We start from the raw sequence: 27,990 nt of genomic DNA on the forward strand, positions 1-27,990 counted from the left end.
TTATCTGTGGACTTTGTTACTCTTTTCATTAGGCCTATGTTATGTTTAAACTATTCTGTAGTTCTTTTGGGTTGAAGCTTTATTTCGAAAGTGATGGAAGAAATAGAACTTGCATTTATGTACTTAGACGTTAAGATTAGGCTTAGCAAGAAAAGTCTTGGTTACTTGTTAATTATATTTTATTATCTTCTTTTAGTAAAAGGTAAGTGTCTCAATAACATTACTATTATTTACTTTATAGAATAAAATTATTGTTAGTTTATTAATTACACGAACTTTTGAGAAAATAAAGTCTAGTGAGGCCGAAGGGCGTATTTTAAAAACAAAACAAGTTATCACTACACGGTAAAGTGAAGTTAATTAGAAATATGTGCCATAAAACTGAAGATATGTACAAACATTTTAACTTTTAAGGCCCTGTTCTTCATTTTATCATCATTTAGTTATGCATAGAATGATATTTTCAAAAATATCTTTCATATTAGCTTCTAACAAGCTGTAAGTGCTCTGTCTAGTTATCTCAAAAAATAATATTATTACTTTCATTGTTTTCTTTTTAAATTGCTTTCCATAATAAACAGTAGATAGGTACCACATGATTGGAAGCTGTGTAACATTATTCCACTTAAGCAAGGTGATAAAAATTGTTGGAAAACGTTTTGGAAGTCTATTGATAAAAATGGCGTCTCGACAATTATTATATTTGTTAACATTATATCCTAGTTGGTTTTATGAACTCTGATGTTTGTCGAAAGGAGGTGATAAACATTGTATTTGTGATATAGGTTTAGTAGTGTTAAATTATTGGTGGGAAATGTGCTTTTGAAAGCCTGAGAAAAGATGCTTTGCGAGTTCATTTGAGGTTCATTACAAAGTCAGCATGGTCTTACTCGAAGAAACGTCCTACCTTACAAATCTGTTACCATTCTTCAAAGAGGTTACTGCTTACTTAGATGAAGGTAGAGATGTAGATATGGTGTGTTTAGGTTATCAAAAAGTATTTGACAAGGTTCCACATAATAGGTTTGTTATCTCTGTATGGGTTGAATTGGCTCATTGAATGGAAAACTAGCTGGGTGGAAGAAAGCAGAGGGTTGTTATAATGGCAGTTTAATCAAACTCGATTAATATCACAAGTGAGGTACTTCAGGGCTCAGTGCTAGCAACCTTTTTGCTCCTTTTGGTTTATGCCAGTGACGTAGATGAAATAATGGCCAATAAAGTATTTAACATGCTGTTGATATTAAGGTTTCGGGAGTTGCTGGCTGTATAGAGGACACTACTGTCTTACAAAAGGAGTTGGTGATTTATAGAAGTAAATATCAGATGACTTTTAATTACAATAAATGCAAGGTAATGGATGTGGCATGTTATAATTTGAATTATGAGTTTAATTGTGTTGAGAATAATCGTAAGAGCGTTACGAAATGGTCTTATATTCTAGTTGATCAGTTTCTTAAGCCATCCAAGTGGTGTGCTATTGGTAATAGCAAGGCAAATAAGGTTTTAGGTTGTAACTACAGAAATACTGAATACAAGTCTAAAAAAACGACAGATTCGTTCTATATAGCATTGGTTAGGCCATATTTGGAGTGTTATGTTTAATCTTGGGTTCCTTAGTTTAGGAAGGCTATTGAATTGCTCAAAAGGGTTCGGAGGAGGGCTACAGGGAAGATATCTTGAATAACAAGTGTCATACAAAGGTAGGTTATTACCTCTAAAAGTGTTTTCTCTGGATAAAAGATAAGCTAGAGAGGATCTAATTGAGGAGTTTAAGATTGTTAATGGAATTGATTGTGTTGATGTATGACGTTTTTCTTACTTAATGATGAGAATGGTAGAACTGGGGGACACATTATATAAATGATTGGAGTCGTTCCCAGCTAAGGCAGTTTTATTTTCCAAAGAAAGGGTGGTTGAATTTGAAGTGGGTTGTCTTCAGATGTGTTGGATGCGGTTACTTTAATGGAGTTTAAGGTCAGGGCTTGATAAATGTTTGAGTAATAAAGGGTTGTTATGAGTCTTTTATCTTTAGAGTTTCTTTAACGGATAGCACGGCCTAAATGGACCGACAGAATAGAATCACCAAAATGCTAGAAAGTTGGAAAAGGCCTAATATTAGAGATCCCGCAAGGTGAATCCGAGGATTCATGGTTCGAAACTCGTTGCCACAAAAACGTGCTTCTTACTTTGGGGCCGCGACTGCGTTATTATAACGAACGGATAAATTCTGCAATCTAGTCAGATAAGCTCACGTATACGTGTCGTTCAGGTTGAAAATATTATATGATCGATCTAGAAAAACACGTGTGTATGTGTTTATTAATTTCCTGTTTCGTTAGAAGCTTTTATTGGATTTTTACCTACGGTAAAAACATACAGAAAACAAAACACTTTTATGCCACTTTTAATCCATAAGACTTCACTTTATTTTTGAGTTTGGTATACTAATATGTATAGTATTCCATCACCCTTGGCTGTCTAACTTTGTTTAAGAGTGAGGATGGCGAGCCGAGAAAATGCCTTTGTTCACCATTCCTTATCCTTGATCTATGTTATAATTTAAAACAAAATAGGCTTTGTTTGGTTTTGTTTTTTTTAATTTCGCGCAAGGCTACACGATGGCTATCTGCGCTAGCCGTCCCTAATTTAGCAGTGTAAGACTAGAGGGAAGGTAGCTAGTCATCATACATCCACCGCCAACTCTTGGGCTACTCTTTTACCAATGAATTGTGGGATTAACCGTCACATTATAACGCCCCCACGGCTGAAAGGACGAGCATGTTTGGTGTGAAAGGAATTCGAACCCGCGATCCTCGGATTACGAGTCGAATGCCTTATCCACCTGGCCATACGTTTTTATTCCTCGGATTATAACTCACAAGCATCGATAACATAACATAGTACGAGGTACACTTTGTTTTATAACCGTCGTTTAGAGAGTGGGTATATTCAACACAGATTACACTTGATATCTTGAGCTCTTGCACCGTGCGTAATCCAAAGGGTCTGGCATGGCCAGGAGGTTAAGGTACTCGACTCGTAATCCGAGGGTCACGAGATCGAATCTCCGTCACACCAAACATGCTCGCCCTTTCAGCAGTAGGGGCGTTATAATGTTACTGTCAGTCCCACTATTCGTTGGTAAAAGAGTATGTCAAGAGTTGGCGGTGGGTAGTGATGACTAACTACCTTCCCTCTAATCTTACACTGCTAAATTAATGAAGGCCAGCGCCGATAGCTCTCGTGTAGCTTTGGGCGAAATTCAGAAACAAACAAACAATCAACTTCCACGAAGTATCCATGCTCCACCAGTCATTAATTACGTAAAAAACAAACAACAAACACGCTTTAATAAACAAAACCAATGAAACGATAACATTTAGATCAAAACGCTGGTTTCTTTACACGATCAAACCAAGAACCAGTATCTTCATTGTGATTTCTTGCGTTGCCCACACAGATGTAAAGTACATTGACAAAACACAATATACATGTTTCGAGGGCCAGTTATCTGACAGATATCACGTCACGTACTTATTACTTATTTACAGAGGTGAACGCTGAGATTTATTACTGTGACGAGGAGATTCGTAGCCATGATGCAGAATTACAAAGCCCTAACTTTCCGTGGAGTTATCCACCTAACCTACAATGTCAATACTCTGTTTATAGAGCGAGTCCGGAAGTTTGCAAGGTCTGAATGTTATAAAATTGATTATTATAACAACAACAATTAATGTTTCATTCAATGACTGTTTTAAGGTTTATTATTATTATAATAACAACATATTAAGGTTACAGTCAGTTACTGTTGTAATGTTTATTATTATAACAACAGAAAATTAAGGTTACATTCAACAACTGTTGTAATGTTTATTATTATAACAATAGCATATTAGTGTTACATTCAACAACTGTTATAAGGTTTATTATTATAACAACATATTTAGGTTACATCCAGTTACTGTTGTAATGTTTATTATTATAACAATAGCATATTAGTGTTACATTCAACAACTGTTATAAGGTTTATTATTATAACAACATATTTAGGTTACATCCAGTTACTGTTGTAATGTTTATTATTATAACAATAGCATATTAGTGTTACATTCAACAACTGTTATAAGGTTTATTATTATAACAACAATATATTAAGGTTACATTCAACAACTGTTATAAGGTTTATTATTTTAACAACAGTATATTAATGTTACATTCAACAACTGTTATAAGGTTTATTATTATAACAACAATATATTAAGGTTACATCCAGTTACTGTTGTAATGTTTATTATTATAACAATAGCATATTAATGTTACATCCAAATTGTAATGTATTCAGAAATACAATAATAGGATCATTTTTTTTCCCTATTGGGCATTTTTGGAGTACAAAAAATTAAAAACTCTTCGGTTATACAAACGAACAAAGATAACAAAATAATAATAATAAGTTTAGAAATTGATCTGTATGGGTGTGCTATTTCATATAAAAAGTTTTTCATCTGTTAAAAAATTCTGACGTAGAAGCAGTAAGAATTATTATTATTAAACTGTAAGTTTTTAAAAACTAGATACGAGTTTCACTGAATACTCCATTTTCAACATGATTTTAATGCTTTATTTTGTTAATACTGAATATATGAGGAACAGTTCCTGTATTTATGAAATATTATTTTGAAGTGACATTAAAGCACGATTACATTTTATACGCCATATTAGTTTGAACCGTGAATGAAAGAATTGAGATCTGTATTTCTATCTACCGTTGCAGGGTTTTTGTTACTTCTTAATCATATATATCTTATACAAAGAACTTGTCAAACTAAGTAATTTTTGTCTTTATTCAAACCATTGGGCCTGCGAAAGGTAGCGTTTTTTAAATACATTTACCTATTTATCTATGCGAAAATAAAATCAATTATTCATCAAATATACTTTATTTATCTGTTCTAGCTAGCAATTCATATACTGTACTTTCGACTAGAGAATAGCTTCAACTGTTTCAATGACCATCTGTTTCTAGAAGACAAATTTTACTGTGGAGGGATGCTACGTTCAAATCAAGTTAGTAAGTACCGTATTGGCCCGATTATAGGGCGATTTTGAGTATAAGGTGACCTTGTTTTCAAAAATAGGAGAGAAAAATTGAGTCTCGTAAAGTCATTTTTTAGGTCCACAAAATCAATACTGCAACTGAACAGCTTGCAGGTATATTAGTTGCAATAATTAGCGATGATCTTGAGCAGACATCTGGTGTGCATGCGTAGACAGATGCTATCTGGACATTTAGGAATGCGAATGGGAAAGGACCTGTGGTGTGCCGCGATTATAAGGCGAATATTAATTTCAGGGCCGAATTATTAATAAAAAAAGCATCGCCTTATAATCGATCCAACACGGTAATACCTGATTTTAATTTTAAAGTGACAAGATTTTTACTATAACTAAGAAAAACGAATAGTTTATATACAGGGGCATTGCACACTAAGTTTTGTTTATACTGATTTTTTTATATTAAAATTTTTAATGAAGCTTACACCTCACAGTTAAAATCAAATATTCTAAATGACGTACTAATAGTTTATATATTGAAAGAAGGAAATATTTTCTCAAGAAACTGACATTTTGTTTTTCTGATAAATATCGATTTAAAGTGACTGAAAACGTCATTAAGATAATACTATCCATGAGATCTGTATGATAAATTGAGGGTTGAATTCGAAACTACATACTCTTAGTATACAGTTAAAATATACTTCAAGGTAAAATGTGTTGAATGATCTTAAAGTAAGCTGCTTAGATGAAGAACAAAGAAGCTCATCGAACTAAGTGGCCAAGGTTTCTTTGTTAGCAGAATGTCTTGAGAAACTTGAAACAGTCTTTACCACTTTCTAATGTAATGAGGGATCTTTTAATGGTTTATAAAAGCAAACCTATTAGTTGATTCTATTAATCGCTTCTATTTTCCTCGATTTCTCAACTCAATCAGTAGAATCCAGTTTTGCAGAGTTAATATAAGCCTAATGGGTGGAACTTGCTTTGTTGTGAATTAAATTATTTACTTAGTGTTTTCAGATAAAGCTTTCCATGCACGAAGAGAACTTTTATATGTTACATGTTTGTATTAATAGTAACATAAATGTGGCAACATTGATAAGAGTTCAAAATAGGTCAAACTCATCCATTCCTTTTGTCCAAACTGACAGATCTTTTCAATGACGTTTTTGTGTTAAAAGTAAATTTTGCCTTTTAAATTTATTTTTCTCCTTGTACCTTTTGAGAAAAAAATCCCTGTACGTGTACAGTTTTAACAAGAATGTACGTTTTGCGAATGCAGTCACATTTGACTTTCCTGGATGGAAGAAAGAATTTAAAATGTATTTTCGGACCAATAACAAAGTGAACAACATAGGTTTCCGGATACGTGTACGACAGCAGACATACTGTGGCAGTTTTAGTGACCGACTACAAGGTAAGAACACTTAACTAGACTTATATAACAAATATTTAATTAAGTTAACTTATATTTCCAGATACTTGAACATATGGAATCAGAACTTCATTAATCTTTGTCAATAAAATAATTAGGTTGACGTCATGATTTGTGGTTTAAATTTTAATATCTATAATAAAAAACACTTTTGTTGACCACAACTTGATGTTTTTTAGTTTTCAAGCCCTCTTTGAGTTTTTAATTATTAGTAGTTCTTAAGCTCAACTCTAAAATCCTTTAAATTAAACATAACGTTTCAATGAAATATGAATCGCTAGAATACTTGTTATACATGTGTTTATTATTTATTTACACAATGAACTGTGGATAAATTTATAATTTATTGGTAGAAATGATGTCTATATTTATTATTTATTAGTAGAAAGAACACTGACTACACTTATGATTTACTGACCGAAAGAACACTGACTACACTTATGATTTACTGACCGAAAGAACACTGACTACACTTATGAGTTATTGATATAAAGAACGCTGACTACACTTATGAGTTATTGATATAAAGAACACTGACTACAATTATGAGTTATTGATATAAAGAACGCTGACTACACTTATGAGTTATTGGTATAAAGAACGCTGACTACACTTATGAGTTATTGATATAAAGAACACTGACTACACTTATGAGTTATTGATATAAAGAACACTGACTACACTTATGAGTTATTGATATAAAGAACGCTGACTACACTTATGAGTTATTGATATAAAGAACTCTGACTACACTTATGAGTTATTGATATAAAGAACACTGACTACACTTATGAGTTATTGATATAAAGAACGCTGACTACACTTATGAGTTATTGATATAAAGAACGCGGACTACACTTATGAGTTATTGATATAAAGAACACTGACTACACTTATGAGTTATTGATATAAAGAACGCTGACTACACTTATGAGTTATTGATATAAAGAACACTGACTACACTTATGAGTTATTGATATAAAGAACGCTGACTACACTTATGAGTTATTGATATAAAGAACGCTGACTACACTTATGAGTTATTGATATAAAGAACACTGACTACACTTATGAGTTATTGATATAAAGAACGCTGACTACACTTATGAGTTATTGATATAAAGAACGCTGACTACACTTATGAGTTATTAATATAAAGAACGTTGACTACACTTATGAGTTATTGATATAAAGAACGTTGACTACACTTATGAGTTATTGATATAAAGAACGTTGACTACACTTATGAGTTATTGATATAAAGAACACTGAGTACACTTATCCATAATTTTGCTCCATAATTTTCTGACTTATTTTTTTATTCCATGAGGAACTTACATTTTGAAATAGGCCCAGCATGGCCAGGTGGTTAGGGTACTCGACTCGTAATCTGAGGGTCGCGGGTTTGAATCCCGTGACAATAAATATGTTCACAGTAGTAGCTGTGGGAGTGTAATGTTGTAATGGTCAATCCCGCTATTCATTGGTAAAAGAGTAGGCCAAGAGTTGGCGGCGGGTGATGATGACCAGCTGCCTTCTCTCTAGTCTTACGTTGCTAAATTAGGGACGAGTAGCACAAATAACCATCGTATAGTTGGTACAAAATTCAAACAACAAATAAACATTTTGAAACGTATGAAATATAAAAATACAAAGTTTTTAGTAAAGTATTTCCACAATGACTGAGCAACATGGTGATAGGTTTAGAATGATGTGCCACGAGTTGATATACTTTGAATTCCACAATGACTGAACAACATGGTGATAGGTTTAGAATGATGTGCCACGAGTTGATATACTTTGAATTCCACAATGACTGAGCAACATGGTGATAGGTTTAGAATGATGTGCCACGAGTTGATATACTTTGAATTCCACAATGACTGAGCAACATGGTGATAGGTTTAGAATGATGTGCCACGAGTTGATATACTTTGAATTCCTCAATGACTGAACAACATGGTGATAGGTTTAGAATGATGTGCCACGAGTTGATATACTTTGAATTCCTCAATGACTGAGCAACATGGTGATAGGTTTAGAATGATGTGCCACGAGTTGATATACTTTGAATTCCTCAATGACTGAGCAACATGGTGATAGGTTTAGAATGATGTGCCACGAGTTGATATACTTTGAATTCCACAATGACTGAGCAACATGGTGATAGGTTTAGAATGATGTGCCACGAGTTGATATACTTTGAATTCCACAATGACTGAACAACATGGTGATAGGTTTAGAATGATGTGCCACGAGTTGATATACTTTGAATTCCACAATGACTGAACAACATGGTGATAGGTTTAGAATGATGTGCCACGAGTTGATATACTTTGAATTCCTCAATGACTGAACAACATGGTGATAGGTTTAGAATGATGTGCCACGAGTTGATATACTTTGAATTCCACAATGACTGAGCAACATGGTGATAGGTTTAGAATGATGTGCCACGAGTTGATATACTTTGAATTCCTCAATGACTGAACAACATGGTGATAGGTTTAGAATGATGTGCCACGGGTTGATATACTTTGAATTCCACAATGACTGAGCAACATGGTGATAGGTTTAGAATGATGTGCCACGAGTTGATATACTTTGAATTCCACAATGGCTGAACAACATGGTGATAGGTTTAGAATGATGTGCCACGAGTTGATATACTTTGAATTCCTCAATGACTGAACAACATGGTGATAGGTTTAGAATGATGTGCCACGAGTTGATATACTTTGAATTCGTCAATGACTGAACAACATGGTGATAGGTTTAGAATGATGTGCCACGAGTTGATATACTTTGAATTCCACAATGACTGAGCAACATGGTGATAGGTTTAGAATGATGTGCCACGAGTTGATATACTTTGAATTCCTCAATGACTGAACAACATGGTGATAGGTTTAGAATGATGTGCCACGAGTTGATATACTTTGAATTCCACAATGACTGAGCAACATGGTGATAGGTTTAGAATGATGTGCCACGAGTTGATATACTTTGAATTCCACAATGACTGAACAACATGGTGATAGGTTTAGAATGATGTGCCACGAGTTGATATACTTTGAATTCCTCAATGACTGAACAACATGGTGATAGGTTTAGAATGATGTGCCACGAGTTGATATACTTTGAATTCCTCAATGACTGAGCAACATGGTGATAGGTTTAGAATGATGTGCCACGAGTTGATATACTTTGAATTCCACAATGACTGAGCAACATGGTGATAGGTTTAGAATGATGTGCCACGAGTTGATATACTTTGAATTCCACAATGACTGAGCAACATGGTGATAGGTTTAGAATGATGTGCCACGAGTTGATATACTTTGAATTCCTCAATGACTGAACAACATGGTGATAGGTTTAGAATGATGTGCCACGAGTTGATATACTTTGAATTCCACAATGACTGAGCAACATGGTGATAGGTTTAGAATGATGTGCCACGAGTTGATATACTTTGAATTCCTCAATGACTGAACAACACGGTGATAGGTTTAGAATGTTGTGCCACGAGTTGATATACTTTGAATTCCATAATGACTGAGCAACATGGTGATAGGTTTAGAATGATGTGCCACGAGTTGATATACTTTGAATTCCACAATGACTGAGCAACATGGTGATAGGTTTAGAATGATGTGCCACGAGTTGATATACTTTGAATTCCACAATGACTGAACAACATGGTGATAGGTTTAGAATGATGTGCCACGAGTTGATATACTTTGAATTCCTCAATGACTGAACAACATGGTGATAGGTTTAGAATGATGTGCCACGAGTTGATATACTTTGAATTCCTCAATGACTGAACAACATGGTGATAGGTTTAGAATGATGTGCCACGAGTTGATATACTTTGAATTCCACAATGACTGAACAACATGGTGATAGGTTTAGAATGATGTGCCACGAGTTGATATACTTTGAATTCCTCAATGACTGAACAACATGGTGATAGGTTTAGAATGATGTGCCACGAGTTGATATACTTTGAATTCCACAATGACTGAGCAACATGGTGATAGGTTTAGAATGATGTGCCACGAGTTGATATACTTTGAATTCCTCAATGACTGAACAACATGGTGATAGGTTTAGAATGATGTGCCACGAGTTGATATACTTTGAATTCCACAATGACTGAGCAATATGGTGATAGGTTTAGAATGATGTGCCACGAGTTGATATACTTTGAATTCCACAATAACTGAGCAACATGGTGATAGGTTTAGAATGATGTGCCACGAGTTGATATACTTTGAATTCCTCAATGACTGAACAACATGGTGATAGGTTTAGAATGATGTGCCACGAGTTGATATACTTTGAATTCCACAATGACTGAGCAACATGGTGATAGGTTTAGAATGATGTGCCACGAGTTGATATACTTTGAATTCCTCAATGACTGAACAACATGGTGATAGGTTTAGAATGATGTGCCACGAGTTGATATACTTTGAATTCCACAATGACTGAGCAACATGGTGATAGGTTTAGAATGATGTGCCACGAGTTGATATACTTTGAATTCCTCAATGACTGAACAACATGGTGATAGGTTTAGAATGATGTGCCACGAGTTGATATACTTTGAATTCCACAATGACTGAGCAACATGGTGATAGGTTTAGAATGATGTGCCACGAGTTGATATACTTTGAATTCCACAATGACTGAGCAACATGGTGATAGGTTTAGAATGATGTGCCACGAGTTGATATACTTTGAATTCCACAATGACTGAACAACATGGTGATAGGTTTAGAATGATGTGCCACGAGTTGATATACTTTGAATTCCTCAATGACTGAACAACATGGTGATAGGTTTAGAATGATGTGCCACGAGTTGATATACTTTGAATTCCACAATGACTGAGCAACATGGTGATAGGTTTAGAATGATGTGCCACGAGTTGATATACTTTGAATTCCTCAATGACTGAACAACATGGTGATAGGTTTAGAATGATGTGCCACGAGTTGATATACTTTGAATTCCTCAATGACTGAACAACATGGTGATAGGTTTAGAATGATATGCCACGAGTTGATATACTTTGAATTCCATAATGACTGAGCAACATGGTGATAGGTTTAGAATGATGTGCCACGAGTTGATATACTTTGAATTCCACAATGACTGAGCAACATGGTGATAGGTTTAGAATGATGTGCCACGAGTTGATATACTTTGAATTCCTCAATGACTGAACAACATGGTGATAGGTTTAGAATGATGTGCCACGAGTTGATATACTTTGAATTCCACAATGACTGAGCAACATGGTGATAGGTTTAGAATGATGTGCCACGAGTTGATATACTTTGAATTCCTCAATGACTGAACAACATGGTGATAGGTTTAGAATGATGTGCCACGAGTTGATATACTTTGAATTCCACAATGACTGAGCAACATGGTGATAGGTTTAGAATGATGTGCCACGAGTTGATATACTTTGAATTCCACAATGACTGAGCAACATGGTGATAGGTTTAGAATGATGTGCCACGAGTTGATATACTTTGAATTCCACAATGACTGAACAACATGGTGATAGGTTTAGAATGATGTGCCACGAGTTGATATACTTTGAATTCCACAATGACTGAACAACATGGTGATAGGTTTAGAATGATGTGCCACGAGGTGATATACTTTGAATTCACACAACTCTTTAAATGACAGAATAAAAAACAATGACTGTTTTAATAATATCAAGTGTTTGTCATACAGTCAATTAGTTTGTGATAGTATGTTGGAGGAAGAAATGAAAGGCTTATTAATTTTTAAAATGGTATTTATTTATAAAAACAGTGTTAAATAAAGGGAATATGTAATATACAAATAATCACAGCTAAATGGGTGTCGACAAGGGGCACTTGAACCCCTCTGGATTATTAATTTTGCGCTTCTATAGCTATAACTTTTAATATCCTCTGGTCATCTTGCTCTCTGTAATACATCCTGTAGATAGCCATGCATACTTGACCTTTATATATGAAATAGAATTAATCTTCACCTGAATAACTAATTGTTGAGTTTCTTTATGGAACTTCCTTCTCCTAGAAAAATAAACACATTAAAAACAGTAACGTATTTATTTTTTTTATTTATGTGAATAACACCTGTTTAGCTTTGTGCTTATTGACAAACAAATAAACTGCTAAATCAAAGTATTTTTGTAAAAATAAATAGATTTTATTGTGGCGTGGATTTTCGTAACTGTTGTTTATCTCATTAACCTAAGGAGCCAGAGTTTCTGTCCACATTTTGAGGCAGGGATTATGTGGTTCTATGTAATACAGACATTGCCTTTTAGATGGTCTGGTATATAAGCTTTTTCTGATACTATAGAGGTACCTGAAGCTACCATCTTAAAAAATGTCCGAAGACATTTCGTGTTAAAGTAAAAAAGTTGTATTTTCAATATAATTGTTTGTTTGTTTGTTTTTGAATTTCGCACAAAGCTACTCGAGGGCTCTCTGTGTTAGCCGTCCCTAATTTAGCAGTGTAACACTAGAGGGAAGGCAGCTAGTCATCACCACCCACCGCCAAATCTTGGGTTACTCTTTGACCAACGAATAGTGGGATTGATCGTCACATTATAATGCCCCACGGCTGAAAGGGCTAGCATGTTTGGTGCGACCGGGATTCGAACCTGCGACCCTCGGATTACGAGTTTCGAACGCCTTAACACACTTGGCCATGCCGGGCCCCAATATAATTGAACAAGGGTAATAACCTGATGTTTTATGTTCCATGGAAATATTGTGAAAAATATTGCACTTTTTTAAGCATGGAATAATTTACTGACATTATTCATCATTATTGCTAATTGCATCTGTAGCTGACCAACAATCGGAATCGTGTGATATACGAATACTTAGTCCTAGATCACACCTGAGAAGCCCCGGGTATCCATGGGCCTATCCTCCGAATTTGCAATGTCGTTACACTATCGAAAAGTTTAGACCCGATGTTTGTCAGGCAAGTAGGTGATTAATTATTTGTAGTCATTCAAGGTCGACTAGCGTTGTGGGGTATAGATGGACAAATGGAAATATAGACAAATAAACACATATATTTAATAGATGCTTAGAACTTCTGTACTAATGACGTTAACTATACGTAGTAATTGAGAGTGTAAAAGGTCGGTGAACAGACAAAAGGTGAGTGGATAGTTTCGTGTGTAGATAGAGTCACAATTTGTATTAAGTGTTTGTGGTTATCTAGTGTTTCTCAACCATTGGTCTTTCATAATAACTGTACTGATTTGTGGGATTTTGGAAAAAAACCCAATAAGAAAACAAAACTGATGGAATGTTGAGATGTAAACTGCTATAGGTTTTTATTTTACCACTGTAGATTGTGTAGGTAAGACTTTGGTCTCAAAAACGTTGTCTGTTTGTTATTCAGCACAAAGTTACACATTGGGTCATCTGTACTGCACCACTGGTTGAGAAACTCTGATACAATGAATAATTTAACTAAAGTTATAGTAAATCATGTAGAGCTTACAGTTTACTAACCACGTTCGAAATATTTCAAATGGATCAAGAATGTATATGTATTTTTAAACAGTCATTTCTAGTCACGAGTGTTATGTGTCCTATCCATCCATAATTTAGCAATGTAAGAGTAGATGGAAGGCAGCTAGTCATCACCACCCACCGTCAACTCTTGGGATACTACTTTACCAACGAATAGTGAGATTAACTATCTCATTACAACACCTCCACAATTACAAAAGCAAGGATGTTTGTTAGGACAGAGATTAAAACCCCTGATCCTCAGATTACGTGTAGAGTGCTCTAACCATGCCGGGCCAGGAATGAGAGCACATCTCAAACATATGAAGTATTTTTGTATTTAATTGTTACTTAACATGTAGAGTGAAATATGTGAAAAAAATGTTGAAGCTCGAAATAGAAAATATGAGTTTCAAACACGACAAACAGTTTCATTACATGTATGTAAAAAAAAAAAATCCCTAGCGTCTGGTTATGGGCTTGTCAATTTGGGCATTCGACATACAGTCTGAAGGTGGTACTGTTTAATCCCATCCTCGAAAGTGCTCGCTCTATCATCCATGGGGTGTTACGATGTGACGGCCAATTTCTCTATTCATTTGTAAAAGAATAACCTTAGAGTTGGCAGTAGATGATGATGACTGGTTTCCTTCCCTCTAGTGACTGGTTTCCTTCCCTCTACTCTTATACAGCTAAGTTAGGGGTGGCCAGTGCAGATAGCTCTAAAGTAGCTTTGCGCTGAATTCGACACAAACAAACCGTTTAGTTAATAAATTTAACTTATATGTTTGTGAGCATATAATAGGTAGTTTGTTCTGAACTTGGTTTGAATTAGTATTCAACTAGAACCACTCAGATTTTTGAACTTCACTGCTTTACGTAAGAGAATGTGAAAACAGAAAGAAGTAGAGATTAAATAAAAAATAACTAGTAACATATTTCACGTAAATGACGAATGAGAAATTCTGAGTTTTAATAACAATTCTTTAACTGACTTCTTTGAAGTGAAAGTGAAACTTGGTTAAAAACAATTTTTTTCAACAATGGATATTCTTAATTTATTACAAAATATGTGGTCTAGTAGTTACGATTGGATGTCACCTAGGAGGTTCATGTTTGACTTTCGTCGTGGAAATTTATATTTGATTACTTTAAAATGAATTGACTTCCTTCATGTTGTTTGTCCATCCATCCACCCATCCACCCACTAACCCACCTACTCCTTTCGAGGAAAAGAATAAGTAATGTTAAGTGTATTAACCTTTATATGAAGTCTCTTTCAGTAAGTATCATACTTAAGGGAAGGTCATATGTTAACAACTTGGTCGAATTAGGAGCTACACATTTCATTACCACACTCCATCTCACCTAGAGCTAAGCAAGCGAAATATTTGGGTGATCCCTAATGTGTTATAAAATTGTTAAGTTGATAAGTTACTGAATATTTATTATTAAATGTTGTTGTAGATTTTTAGTGGTAGAAGAACGTTATTTACGTGAATAAACGGAGGAGATTAACACGTAATTATGCCTTATTTTCTAGGTAGAGGTGACAGTTTTGGACTTCCATCTTCGATATAGTAGGAACTGCACCAGTGATTACTTGTGTACTTGCAAAGATGGAATTCGCTTATGTGGAAAGTTACCTTCCAACACAACATGTGATTTTTCATTTATACTTAGATAATGTGATTTAAAAGTGGGGAGTCCTATTTTGTTTGCTCTTTGTGTCTTGAATCGTAACCTGTCTCTAGCTTTGACTGCTCTCTGGTGTGTTAATCCGTAAGTCGAAATGGTATATGTAAGTTTTCATTGTTAACCGAGAAACTCTGGTTTTGTAGAATTCCAGCCTAGCCTTAACTTTTGAGAACTGTATGGCATTAACCATAAATCGAAACTTGATATGTCTCTTTTCGTATCAAACTGACAAACATTCACTTTTCAACCTAGCCCTAATTTTGAGAACTGTATGGTGTTAACCATAGATCGAAACTTGATATGTCAGTTTTCGTATCAAACCGATAAACATGCAATTTACAACCTAGCCCTAATTTTGAGAACTGTATGGTGTTAACCATAAATCGAAATTTGATATGTCAGTTTTCGTATCAAACCGATAAACATGCACTTTACAACCTAGCCCTAATTTTGAGAACTGTATGGTGTTAACCATAAATCGAGATTTGATATGTTAGTTTTCGTATCCAACTGATAAACATTCACTTTACAACCTAGCCCTAACTTTGAGGACTGTGTGGTGTTAACCATAAATCGAGATTTGATATGTCAGTTTTCGTATCCAACTGACAAACATGCACTTTACAACCTAGCCCTAACTTTGAGAACTGTGTGGTGTTAACCATAAATCGAAATTTGATATGTCAGTTTTCGTATCAAACCGATAAACATGCACTTTACAACCTAGCCCTAATTTTGAGAACTGTATGGTGTTAACCATAAATCGAGATTTGATATGTTAGTTTTCGTATCCAACTGATAAACATGCACTTTACAACCTAGCCCTAACTTTGAGGACTGTGTGGTGTTAACCGTAATTCGAAATTTTAGATGTAAATTTTCGCAGTTAACGGAGAAAGTGTCGTTTCATATTACACACTATGATTAAAATAAACTTATCGCCACTCACCACTGACATTGTCGTTTACCATAGAATAATGAGAGTGAGTGATTACGAATCACTAATACCATCTCAGAATTTTGACGCAAGGAAAGTTGTTTTAAAAAAAGAACTGTGTTATACATACAAATATACATATTTGTAAGAAGGTTTAGAGAATGAGGTAATAAAACTGTTACAGTAAACATTAAACAGGTCGTCCAATCATTCAATTATTGGAAAAAAAGATTACTAAGGAGTTACAACATCAGTCTGAGATCTCTATTTTGTCACTAGATGTCTACAACGTTCCTTCTATGGAGAAGAATTTCTGCATGTACTTTCAGACGAGTGAATTCGGGACCGACAAGGGGTTTGAACTTTTTATTCGCCAAATCACGGACTGTTACCCGAGAACTCCACGCACTTCAGGTAGGCATGAATAAATATTAATACGAACTCACGGTTCGGGTGTAAAATGTAACACTAATAATTTGAAAGCAAGATTTTAGAAACTAAAATAAATATTTTAAAATACGTGTATAAATATTAATTTTTACCATTATAGAATAAATGTTTACGTATTATTTTTTTACGGCTAAACAAATGTTTATTATATATAGCTGAATATTTTTTATTGTAGGCGGATCGTGCTTGGATGAGAGATCCAAGAATTCAAGTTTACGTTCCGTTTCCCCACCTCTGACAAAAACCACGCTTCACACTTTACGGTCATGTATGCGCACATTGTAAGGGTGACAGTTAAATTCAACAACTTCAAATAGATCAGGAGTGGGTGCTGTTGATCAACCGCATTTTTGCTGTTCTGTTCGTTCAGAGTTAGAAATGGCTGTGTGTAGGAAACCCTACTGGTTGAGTAGACAACTAGCTCGGTCGATGAATCAAAGGATTCTAAGTTCGCATTCCTTGCCGAAACAAAACGATGAAAAATGCTCTTTGCACTTTGGGTTCGTATGTTATAAGAGTGACTATCAGATCTCACCATTTAGTCGAAAAATTGCATTTAAGTCCGAAGTTATTACGTGTATTGTAAAATAAAAAACAACAACAATAGTACAAGTTTATATTATTCAATCTCATGGAGAAAAAAAGACCTACTACATGATTCGAGTCTGGATCGTAAATAAATAAGTTATTAAACATTAATAGAATTAACTTAAATCGGTTTTAACGTGTTATGTTATTTTAATATATATTCTACAACTCGTATCTTTTTTTTTTATTGGCCAGGTGGTTAAGGCACTCGACTCGTAATCCAAGGGTAGCGGGTTCGAATCTCCCTCACACAAAACATGCTAGCCCTTTCAGCCGTGGGGGCGTTATATAATGTGACGGTAAATCCCACTATTCGTTGGTAAAAGAGTAGCCCAACAGGTGGCGGTGGGTGGTGATGACTAGCTGCCTTCTCTCTAGACTTACACTGTTAAATTGGGGACGGCTAGCACAGATAGCCCTTGTGTAGCTTTGTATGAAATTAAAAAAAAACTTTTTTATTTTTATTGTATATATATATGTGTGTGTGTAAACTATAAATAGATTTTCTGGCTCCTCTATATGAGTTATCCATTTCTTTAAAACCGAATTAATATTTATATATATTTTTACTAAACGACAATGTTACTTCATTTAGAAAATTGTTATTTAATCTTGGTGTTTGGTACAAATAACAATTTTCTAAATATTTGTTCCTCTGTCCTTTAGCTCGTGTTTGATATACTGATTTTATTTTTGTATTCTAAAGACGGCTTGTATGGATATTAAAACTTTAATTAAAATAAAGTGCAGAACTCTCTTTAGAATATATTTTTACTTCAAGTGGGTTTCTCTTCATCAGAATTTTATTTTTGTGTCAAAGAGTTGGCGGTGGTTAATGTCAATGATCTTCCTAATATGTTAGCTCACACTTATATCCTGTATATAGAAACATGCAGGTAACAGACATAAATAGAATCTTTAGCAATTGATCCATTTGGTGGAAAACGAAATTTCATAATGAAGAGTAGGTCCAAAGCAACATCTGTAAACATATTTAATGGACGTTTGGAACCAGGACAACATCTGTAAACGTCTTTAAGAGACGTTTAGAACCAGTTCAACATTTGTAAACATCTTTAACTTACGTTTTGAGCCAAGATCACAACTGTAAACATATTTACTGGACGTTTGGAATCAGGGCAACGTCTGTAAACACTTTTAATGGACGGTTAGAACCAGGACAACAGCTGTAAACATCCCCGTCGCACCAAACATGTCAGCCTTTTTAGCCGTAGGGGCGTTATAATGTTATAGTCAATCCCACTATTCTTTGGTAAAAGAGTAAACCCAAGAGCTGTTTGATTAGAGCCGGCCAGTGCAAATAGCCCTCATGTAGTTTTGCATGAAATTAAAAAACAAACAAGCATAAATTTATATTCAGATTAGGGATTTAAAATTTGTAAGATGGAAATATTACTCGTACTTAATGACGTTTGAAAACAAAGGAATGTAGATCAACTTGGGGCCTCAAGACCATCGAGAAAGAGATCTGCAACAAGTCTGATCCCAGTTATAATAAACAAAGCGTGTCGTTTTGTAACACAAAAGTTGTCCATGTTTCCCAGGCAACATTACACAACACAATCAAGAAGAATCTCCTTCTGGAAAAAACACACAAGTTGCTTCCACGAAATATTCATTCAACCCTCGCATACCCCAAGTAGCTGGCGAATTAAAGAGGTATTAGTGCTATTCCTTACGAAGATACACTGGTTAAGTTGCCAGCATTTATGGTATTTTGGCGACATAACTACAAATTTGGGGATCCGAGAAAAAAAATGAGGTTCCTTAGGTTACTAAAGTTTGAGAAACACAATTCTATAGATTCAATAAAATATAAGTTTACTTAACTCAATATGCAGCATAATGTTAACCGATTTTATTATGTTCTTAGAAATAAAGAGTTATTTAGTTATTAATTTAAAAGACGAAATAGTGAATTATTTTACAAACTTGAATGCAAATTTACGAATCAATATGAGATGAGTCATTTTCTTTGGGTAAAAGTGCCTTAGTATTTGGCGTGCTCGAAATAGAAAACCGAGGAGTCTTGATTTAAGACCCATTATACGAGCAGCCCAAGAGTTGGCGGCAAGTGTTGTTCAGAAGCTTCCTTCTCGCTATTTTATCAGTTTGGAACTAGAAGAGGTTATATGCAAATAGAAGTGTGGTGTTCTTGTGTAACTTTGTGTGTAAACTAACCTATTTCACTCCCGAAAAACAACAACAGAAACAGACCCCTAAAAACCTTACGAATTTTGACAACAAACCTTTGTAGTACCATAACAACAGTGATTGGAAGCCTTCTATCACACATCATGCTAGATGATGAATCTTTCAATTCCTTGTTCGTGCCCTTTGTCATTAAAAAAATGGTGTTTTGAAATTTGTGGTCAGGGTTACGGTCAAATCTCACGCTACGTTTAAAATAACCCAACAGTTAACGATGGGTGGTTTTGACCAGTTGTCTTCCTTCTATTATGTTAGTTTATAATTATTGACTACTGGTGCAGATGGACCTTGCGCTGATTTGTTGGAATATTCCAATCCCAAATTTTCCACAGGTTCGACATCTATGGTTACAACTACAACAACCATGAAGCCTACGACACCATATAAGGAACTAACAATTACAACCGATATTACTAAGTCGACGTCTGAACAGATGAAAATAACAGATAAAATAAGTACGACATCTGAGGGACTGACAACGACACCTACAATGTACACAACAACCCCTACAGGTATGTTTGACCAAACGAATAAAGATGGCGCGGTGTTCTTTAAAAAATGTAAATCCATTAAACGGTAAGTGTGTGTTATAATTCTATCATTCTTTAACGATATAATATATGTTGCGATACTCAGTAACTATCAAACTTTATTTTTACTAGGCCTCGCATGGCCAGGTAGTTAAGGCACTCGACTCGTAATCCGAGGGTTGCGGGTTTGAATCCCCGTCTCACCAAACATTCTCGCCCTTTCAGCCGTGGGGGCGTTATAATGTGACGGTCAATTCCAGTATTCGTTGGTAAAAGAGTAGCCCAAGAGTTGGTGGTGGGTGGTGATGACTAGCTGCTTTTCCTCTAGTTTTACACTGCAAAATTAAGAACGGCTAGCACAGATAGCCCTCGTGTAGCTTAGCGCGAAATTTAAACCATTATTTTTAGGGGCAGAAATACCCGCTCTCCGGGCAGATATAAACTGTTAGCTTTAAAAGAGGCTATTGGAGGTGTGGCCCAAAGACAGGCCTGCGGCCTTTTATGGAATTGTCTCAGAGTTCTGCAACAATGTATTCATGCTTGACATTCAATAATGTTTATGATCTATGAGAAAAAGTATTCAATTGAAATGTTAGACTAAAAATGAGCCATCATCAGAGAGTAGATATTTATTGAAGTATTTCCTTGTAGACACAGTTATCAATGAATGTGCTTTGCTTTTATGTTGCAACACTCGTGTGATCTTCACAAAATAAAAATAAATGATATGTTTTTAAAGTTTGTTGATTGTTTTATACTTGAAAATTGTTCCTTTTTTGCAATTTTTATTGGTTTTATTTATTGCTCAGCTATAAAAATAGTGCCTAGTTATAAAAATGTTACCTAGTTATGAATGGTAATGATCGATGCGGTAATTTCCGAGATCCGAATACTTGCAACGCTAAAAACTGAGTTTCGATACCCGTGACAGGCAGAGTACAGATAGTTCATTGTATAGTTAATTTTTAAACGAACAAACTGTTATAATAAGATAATAAGCAATCAATTTTAATAAAATTTTATAGACACACAATTATGAGTAAATAAAGCTATATGCCATCTAGCGGCTATTCAAAGAACTAGAATCGTCCCCATTATTTTAATGTCGTGCTCATCCAACATGTGTTTCCGAAAACCAACAACATATTATTTTGCTTATTTTTAAATTTACTTTGTAACTGCAACCATTAATACGCTTAATTATCAGTCTTTATATATGTTATTCAACGTTAAATCAGTAGAACAGCTAACGTTGATAATTAGGACTAACTGTATCTACAACAAAGCATTTTTAAATAGATGTAACAGACATCACTCAAAAACACGTTACTGAATAATACACAGTGTATTATTGGGTTTAAATTTACGTTGTTGACCTACTTACTAAAATATTTTACATAAATGCAAGATAATAAACGGTAAACAAGAATTATTTTCTCGGAACCAAAATACGATTAAAATAAATTATTAAAAATAATTTCACGTAACTGTATGATGAAAAAAAAGTTATAGAAATAAAAAAAATGTTTATTGATTTATCAGCTGGATAAGATGCGTGTATTTGAAAAAAAATATATATATTTTTTTATTTGTATTTATACAAAATTGCTTAGATTTTAATCAGTTTGTGTACTATAATAATTGTTTTTTTAAACGTTTGAACTACAGATCACCCCATCTGTTACTATTATTTACAAGATCGAGCGGGCAACATCAACAGCCCACAGTACCCAAGGAACTACCCAAATAATTTAGATTGTACCTATCTCTTTACACGGAACAACGACAGAGACATCTGCCGGCTGAAATTGACATTATTGGACTTTGACCTCGAGGACTCAGTCGGATGTTTTCGAGATTATTTTGAAGTCGGCGGAAAACGCTATTGTGGCAGATATTCTCATAAGATAATAGGTAGATTAAACATTACATATTTCAGTAACTCGTTGCTTGGTGGTAAACTATTAGTATTTCTACTGTTTTCTTCACATCCATTTCATTTCCAGTAGAATCTAATGTCCTCTGGTGGGACAGCAGTAAGGTTATATATATACGGGGTTCGATTATCAGTGGTGTATGCAGCAAGCAGGACAATGTAACTCTTCTGTGAAACAAACAACTTTAAATATCGTGTGCTAGACAAGTTCCGTAAAACTGGTGTATTTGCTGTGTTTGTGTGGTGATTGCTTTCACACGTGCATTTTAAACAAAAGCGTTAATAATAATAGAATGTTAAGTGAAGCTTAACTGTTATTTATCTGAGCGTGATTTTAATAAAAGCGTTGGGAACTTTAAGCATAACTAAATTATATTATCATTTAATGAAGAAAAACATACAACGAAAATACAGGGTGGCCCGTAAGTCCCTACCCATCCATATGTTATTATGTTATATTCAATTACGCATGTATTATAAATTTGTTTCTTTTTTTTCAGAGAAATATGGTCGATGTAAGCCCATTTACACTTGAAGAGCGTATTGTGCATAATATTATGCAGCGAGAATGAGGCACAGCACACAGATACACTGGATACATGAGATATATGGATGGGTAGGGACTTACGGGCCACCCTGTAGATTATATATGAATATGCTTTCTATAACAGTATCAGGAACTTCAATAATTCTGTCATAAAACACGTGGTAGAGCGAACTGTTACAATTTATCTTGAGTTTCACCTTCGTTGGAGAATTTGACAACGTGATAACAAAACAATTTTTCCCGCGTATCCATAGTAACCAACTAAGAAATTCACGGCGTGAACACTTGTAGCTTATCTGTCGCAATAATATGCATATGTATCGATGCTGGTTTGGTATTTGAAACCTGCACGGTACCTAATAAAAATAATGGGATAAACGGTCATGTTAAAAATCCAAGGATGAGATATAGCCATCCGTAATATTGCATCACTGACCAGCTGGACATAACTATTCAGTAGCTTTCGTCACTTGTACGACTGTTTTTGACTGAAAAGGAGTGATCCTCAGTTAAAACGCTTCCACAGCTGAAACTGCGAAACGTGCAGAATTGCGTAGTCTAGTAAGTAGCATGTCGGGACATGATCTTTGAAGGTCCAAGGTTCAAGTTGCGATTTGCCACTGAACACGCTTCTCATTTTCAGTTTTCGGGGAGTTATAACCGTGTTGGTAAATTTGTCTATTCATAAAGCAGCCATACATGTGTCGGTTGTATCGATTATCATTTGGTCAGCAGTTCAAAATTAGTAAAAGCTTTGCCTTCATTTTCGAAGCTAGCTCTTTAGCTGTAAGATACTGTTCGAGTTGAAAGTTACAACGTTCTAAATCGTTTCGTTTTCCAATGTTTTCAGCAATGTATTCGATTCACAAGCAAAAAAGAGGTAAAAGACCGATAACTGACCACATGTTTGAAGCGGGTGTGTAATTGAGTGTAGGAATGTAGAGGGCTTGCTTAGATGTTGGATTATATTTATTAATATATTTACAAAGGTGTTCCTTTGTATTGGTTTGTTTTGGGTTTGAGTTGTTGTATAAGTAAGGCTTCTTTATTCTGTTGACTGCCAGGTATTTCAGCTGCTACAATACAACTCTAATACTTCTTCATTTTGCAACTTTTTTCGTGACGCCATTTTGAATCGACAGTGAAACAATTTGTAAGTAGGTCAAATGCATGTATGGTGCTGACATCTAGCGTTGAAGTTACGTATTATTTAGAACGAATTAACTCGTTCGTGGCACTATGTTACCAATCGGCTTGAACGAATTATCTCGTCTTCGGCACTGAACACATTAATTTTGCGTTTGTTTATGTCTGTTTCTTTATTTAGTATTTGGGTGTTTTCTATGGTTATGTTCTGTTTATTTGATTTGTAGTGTTTGAAAACGTGTGAAGGTGACTTTTTATGTTTTTTTAATTTGGTTTCCATTTTTCTACTTGTTTCTCCAATATAGAAGTCGTGGCAGTTATCACATTGTATTTTATAAATAATGTTTGTCAGTGTAGTTTTTACATAGTATAGACCACAGTTTTGTGCCTGGTTTTTGAATAAATTTGGTATTAACTGGAATGTCATATTTGTATTTCTTTCTTCGTAGATGCCCCTTTCACTTCTAGCAGTATTTGGATTTCCGCGAGATTTGTTACAGATTCGTGTGAGAGGAGACGAGGTTTTCAAATCCAGTATATGATGGGTCCTTGTCTTACTTCAACATCTGTGGTTACAGAACAAAAGCCAACTGCATATCGTAACACGACGACTGTAGAACCTACGACAACATCTGAAAGGTTTACAACGACAAGAGAAATATCTACAACCCCTGGAGAGATAACAACGACAAGAGAAATATCTACAACCCCTGGAGAGATAACAACGACAAGAGAAATATCTACAACTCCTGGAGGGTTAACAACGACAAGAGAAATATCTACAACTCCTGGAGGGTTAACAACGACAAGTGAAATAATTACGACATCCAAGGGGTTGACAACGACAACAGAACTAATTACGACGACAGCTGTAGGTGTGTAATATTTAAGGGAAGATGTTTTACTTTATTTATTGGAAGCTTCATTCTAGTTAGGTTGGTTTAGAGATATAATTTATTTTATAGTAAATAGCAAGGTTAGTACGTTTTTGAAGAATTATATTATTTTGTTTATTTTTGAATTTCGCACAAAGCTACACGAAGGCTATCTGCGCTATTCGTCCCTAATTTAGCAGTGTAAGACTAGAAGGAAGGCAGCTAGTCATCACCAACCACCGCCAACTCTTGGGCTACTCTTTTACCAACGAATAGTGGGATTGACTCTCACATAATAACACCCCCATGGCTGAAAGGGCGAGCATGTTTGGTGCGACGGGGATTCGAACCCGCGACCCTCAGTGGAGTGCCTTAACCACCTGACCGTGCTAGGCCTTGTTTAAGAAGTATAGTCACGAATACATAAACATATATCATTAAAAAGAGTTGGCGGTGGGTGATGATGACTAGCTGCCTTCCCTCTAGTCTTACACTGCTAAATTAGGGACGGCTAGCGCAGATAGCCCTCGAGTAGCTTGGTGCGAAATTAAAAAAAAACAAACAAACATCACGAGAAAAGGAATATGTGTTTATATTAATTATTGCCAGATATTTGTTGATTCTTTACGATGTTTATCAAAGACCTATTGATTTTTTCGCATGTATTAATAATGTAGAATTTGGCTTACACTGTATTTTTTGTCTCCACAGGATCAAATAATTTGTTAGCGTGTATCGTAGCGAACGTGACCTATTTGCACGAGGACTGCGACAAGTATTACTACTGTAACGAAAATCTTGAATCTATTCTACACCAGTGTCCCCCAGGAGAACTGGTTATTATTGAAAATGCAGAATTTTGGAATATTTTTTGTACAGATGAAACAGAAGTTGACTGTGTGGGTAGGTGGTAACTGTTTTAACGAATCTCTTTCTATTTTTCTACTTCCATCAAAGTTTGAAGATGTTAATGAAACTGCTGGTGGACCAAGCGTGGCTTAACGAATAGCAGCCTGACCTGTAAATCTGGGAGGTCATGGTTCACCTCCTATGTTGCCCCAAAACTCCCTTCGCACGTCAGTGCGTTAAAAGAATGCCGGCCAAATCTCACCTTTCAGTCAGATCAGAACAGCTTAAAAATTGACTATGGGTGCTGTTGGTCTGTCAGATCAAAGCTAAGAATGTCTGTATGCAGAGCTATTTGTCCAGATTTGCATAAACATCCTGAGGACGAGTAGCCGCCAGCGCCTTAAAAACCTGATACAGAGCTCTCCTCTTTTGTTTTAAAAAGATAATGGACAACGCACTCGTTGAACGCAAGGGGAGGACACGAACCCTCGGAGAGATGACATAGGGAGGTGAGAGGCGAATGGTGACCCTTTGTGTCCCTTTCCGCAAGACCATGATATTTTCGGCAACAATCGGTCCACTTTGTGGAAAAGTAAGCCCATAGCTGAAGAGTATAATGCGTATCTTGCAACATGTAATGGGCTCGAACCTTATAGCTTCCGATTCGCACTCCCCGAATGCTAATCACCTAAGCGACGGATCAGAAGCTATTGGTTTTACGATATTGCTTAAGAAGGTTTACATGTGCTATATAACTTTTCTAAACTATCAGCTTCTCAGGTTATTCAATTGATTATATTTTTATATAAAACAACATGTCTTTATATAAACGTTTAAACCGTTCCTAGGGATTGAGGGAGGAATGAGTTTTTTTTTTGTATTTGTATAAACGAAAAATAAATTATTCACTTTATTAAAACAAAGAGGAATAACTTGAAACAGTTTGCTTAACCTTCTGGTTCATGGCTGTGAAATTATAGACTTTATTTTTGAAGGAAAAGAACTGAGAGAATCGAAAGCAGTCTCCAACGCGTGTGCTACTTTTAGCTAGGCCTATTAGAAAGTAACCAATAATGAGTCAAGAATATTCAACAGCCATTGTGCAGAAAGATTGCTACAAGTTGTTTCGATATTATATTAAGTAGTGCAGCTGAGGTATAGTTTGTTTGTTTTGTTTTTTTTAATTTCGCCCAAAGCTACTCGAGGGCTATCTGCGCTAGCCGTCCCTAATTTAGCAGTGTAAGACTATGGGAAGGCAGCTAGTCATCGCCACCCACCGCCAACTCTCGGGCTACTCTTTTACCAACGAATAGTGGGATTGACCGTCACATTATAACGCCCCCACGGCTGAAAGGGCGAGCATGTTTGGTACGACCGGGATTCGAACCCACGACCCTCGGATCACGAGTCGAACGCCTTAACACGCTTGGCCATGTCGGGCCCGTCAAGGAACAGAAACGTCTTCGTGAATATTATAGATTAGTGACATAGGAATAAACTTTTATAATTATCTGCAGTTTCTACTACACAAACAAAACTATTATAATTAAAAATGAATTTTATTTGAATTGCAGATAGGAAGAGGCCCGCTGGCAGTAAATATTCAAAAAGAAGCTATTCACGTCTTCAGGTGGACTCTGGAATTTCGTGTATCTTCGATCCAGAAGCTGAGAGAAACTGCAGTGTTATAATTTCTCACGACAGAGGGCACCCAATTTTCCGAACAGACTGTTCTTTATTGGGTTATGAAGAATGCCGAGCTCAGGCATTGAATCATTTGTTTTTGTATACGTCACACGCTTCTCACCAGTTTCCTGATTTTCGATTGAAATTCGTTATTTTCGTGATGGGGTTTTTGACTTCACAACAAATAAAAGTGTATCTTTTGTCCATTTCATTATTTTAAAAAAAATGTTGTCATTTTGATGCACCTGTTATTGTTATCTACAAAGATCCACGTCGTACTTAAGCAACCTGTGTGTGAGTGTTAAAATGTGGTCTTTTCTGCGTCGCAGATTAAACTGTTATATCTACAGATAGAAACACGTGTACTAGACACGTGGATTTTCAGTAAAGACGTTTTTTGAAGTTTTTCTCTAAAAATAAAATCCAAAACCTAAAAAATAAGGTCAGAAGGTTGAAAA

General features: G+C 35.3%; 1 protein-coding gene across 8 annotated transcripts; it reads left to right on the forward strand.

Annotated features, from left to right (window-relative positions):
- Positions 1 to 44: 44 nt before the first annotated feature.
- Positions 45 to 27,990, forward strand: LOC143247611 (cubilin homolog). 8 transcript variants are annotated; one of them, XM_076495940.1, is made up of 12 exons: positions 45 to 202; positions 3,555 to 3,697; positions 4,963 to 5,077; positions 6,347 to 6,481; positions 13,377 to 13,520; positions 15,606 to 15,719; positions 16,973 to 17,107; positions 20,296 to 20,475; positions 22,162 to 22,407; positions 24,572 to 24,997; positions 25,709 to 25,900; positions 27,421 to 27,990. In XM_076495940.1, exons 1-12 carry the CDS (start codon positions 94 to 96, stop codon positions 27,750 to 27,752), a joined length of 2,271 nt encoding a protein of 756 aa, XP_076352055.1. In that variant the 5' UTR covers positions 45 to 93; the 3' UTR covers positions 27,753 to 27,990. The 8 variants fall into 8 exon arrangements, with proteins under 8 accessions (XP_076352055.1, XP_076352056.1, XP_076352057.1 ...); XM_076495941.1 differs by having other exon boundaries at positions 22,192 to 22,407; XM_076495942.1 differs by lacking the exon at positions 6,347 to 6,481.

Source organism: Tachypleus tridentatus, chromosome 3 (assembly GCF_004210375.1).
Source record: "Tachypleus tridentatus isolate NWPU-2018 chromosome 3, ASM421037v1, whole genome shotgun sequence".
Classification (NCBI taxonomy): Eukaryota; Metazoa; Arthropoda; class Merostomata; order Xiphosura; family Limulidae; genus Tachypleus; species Tachypleus tridentatus.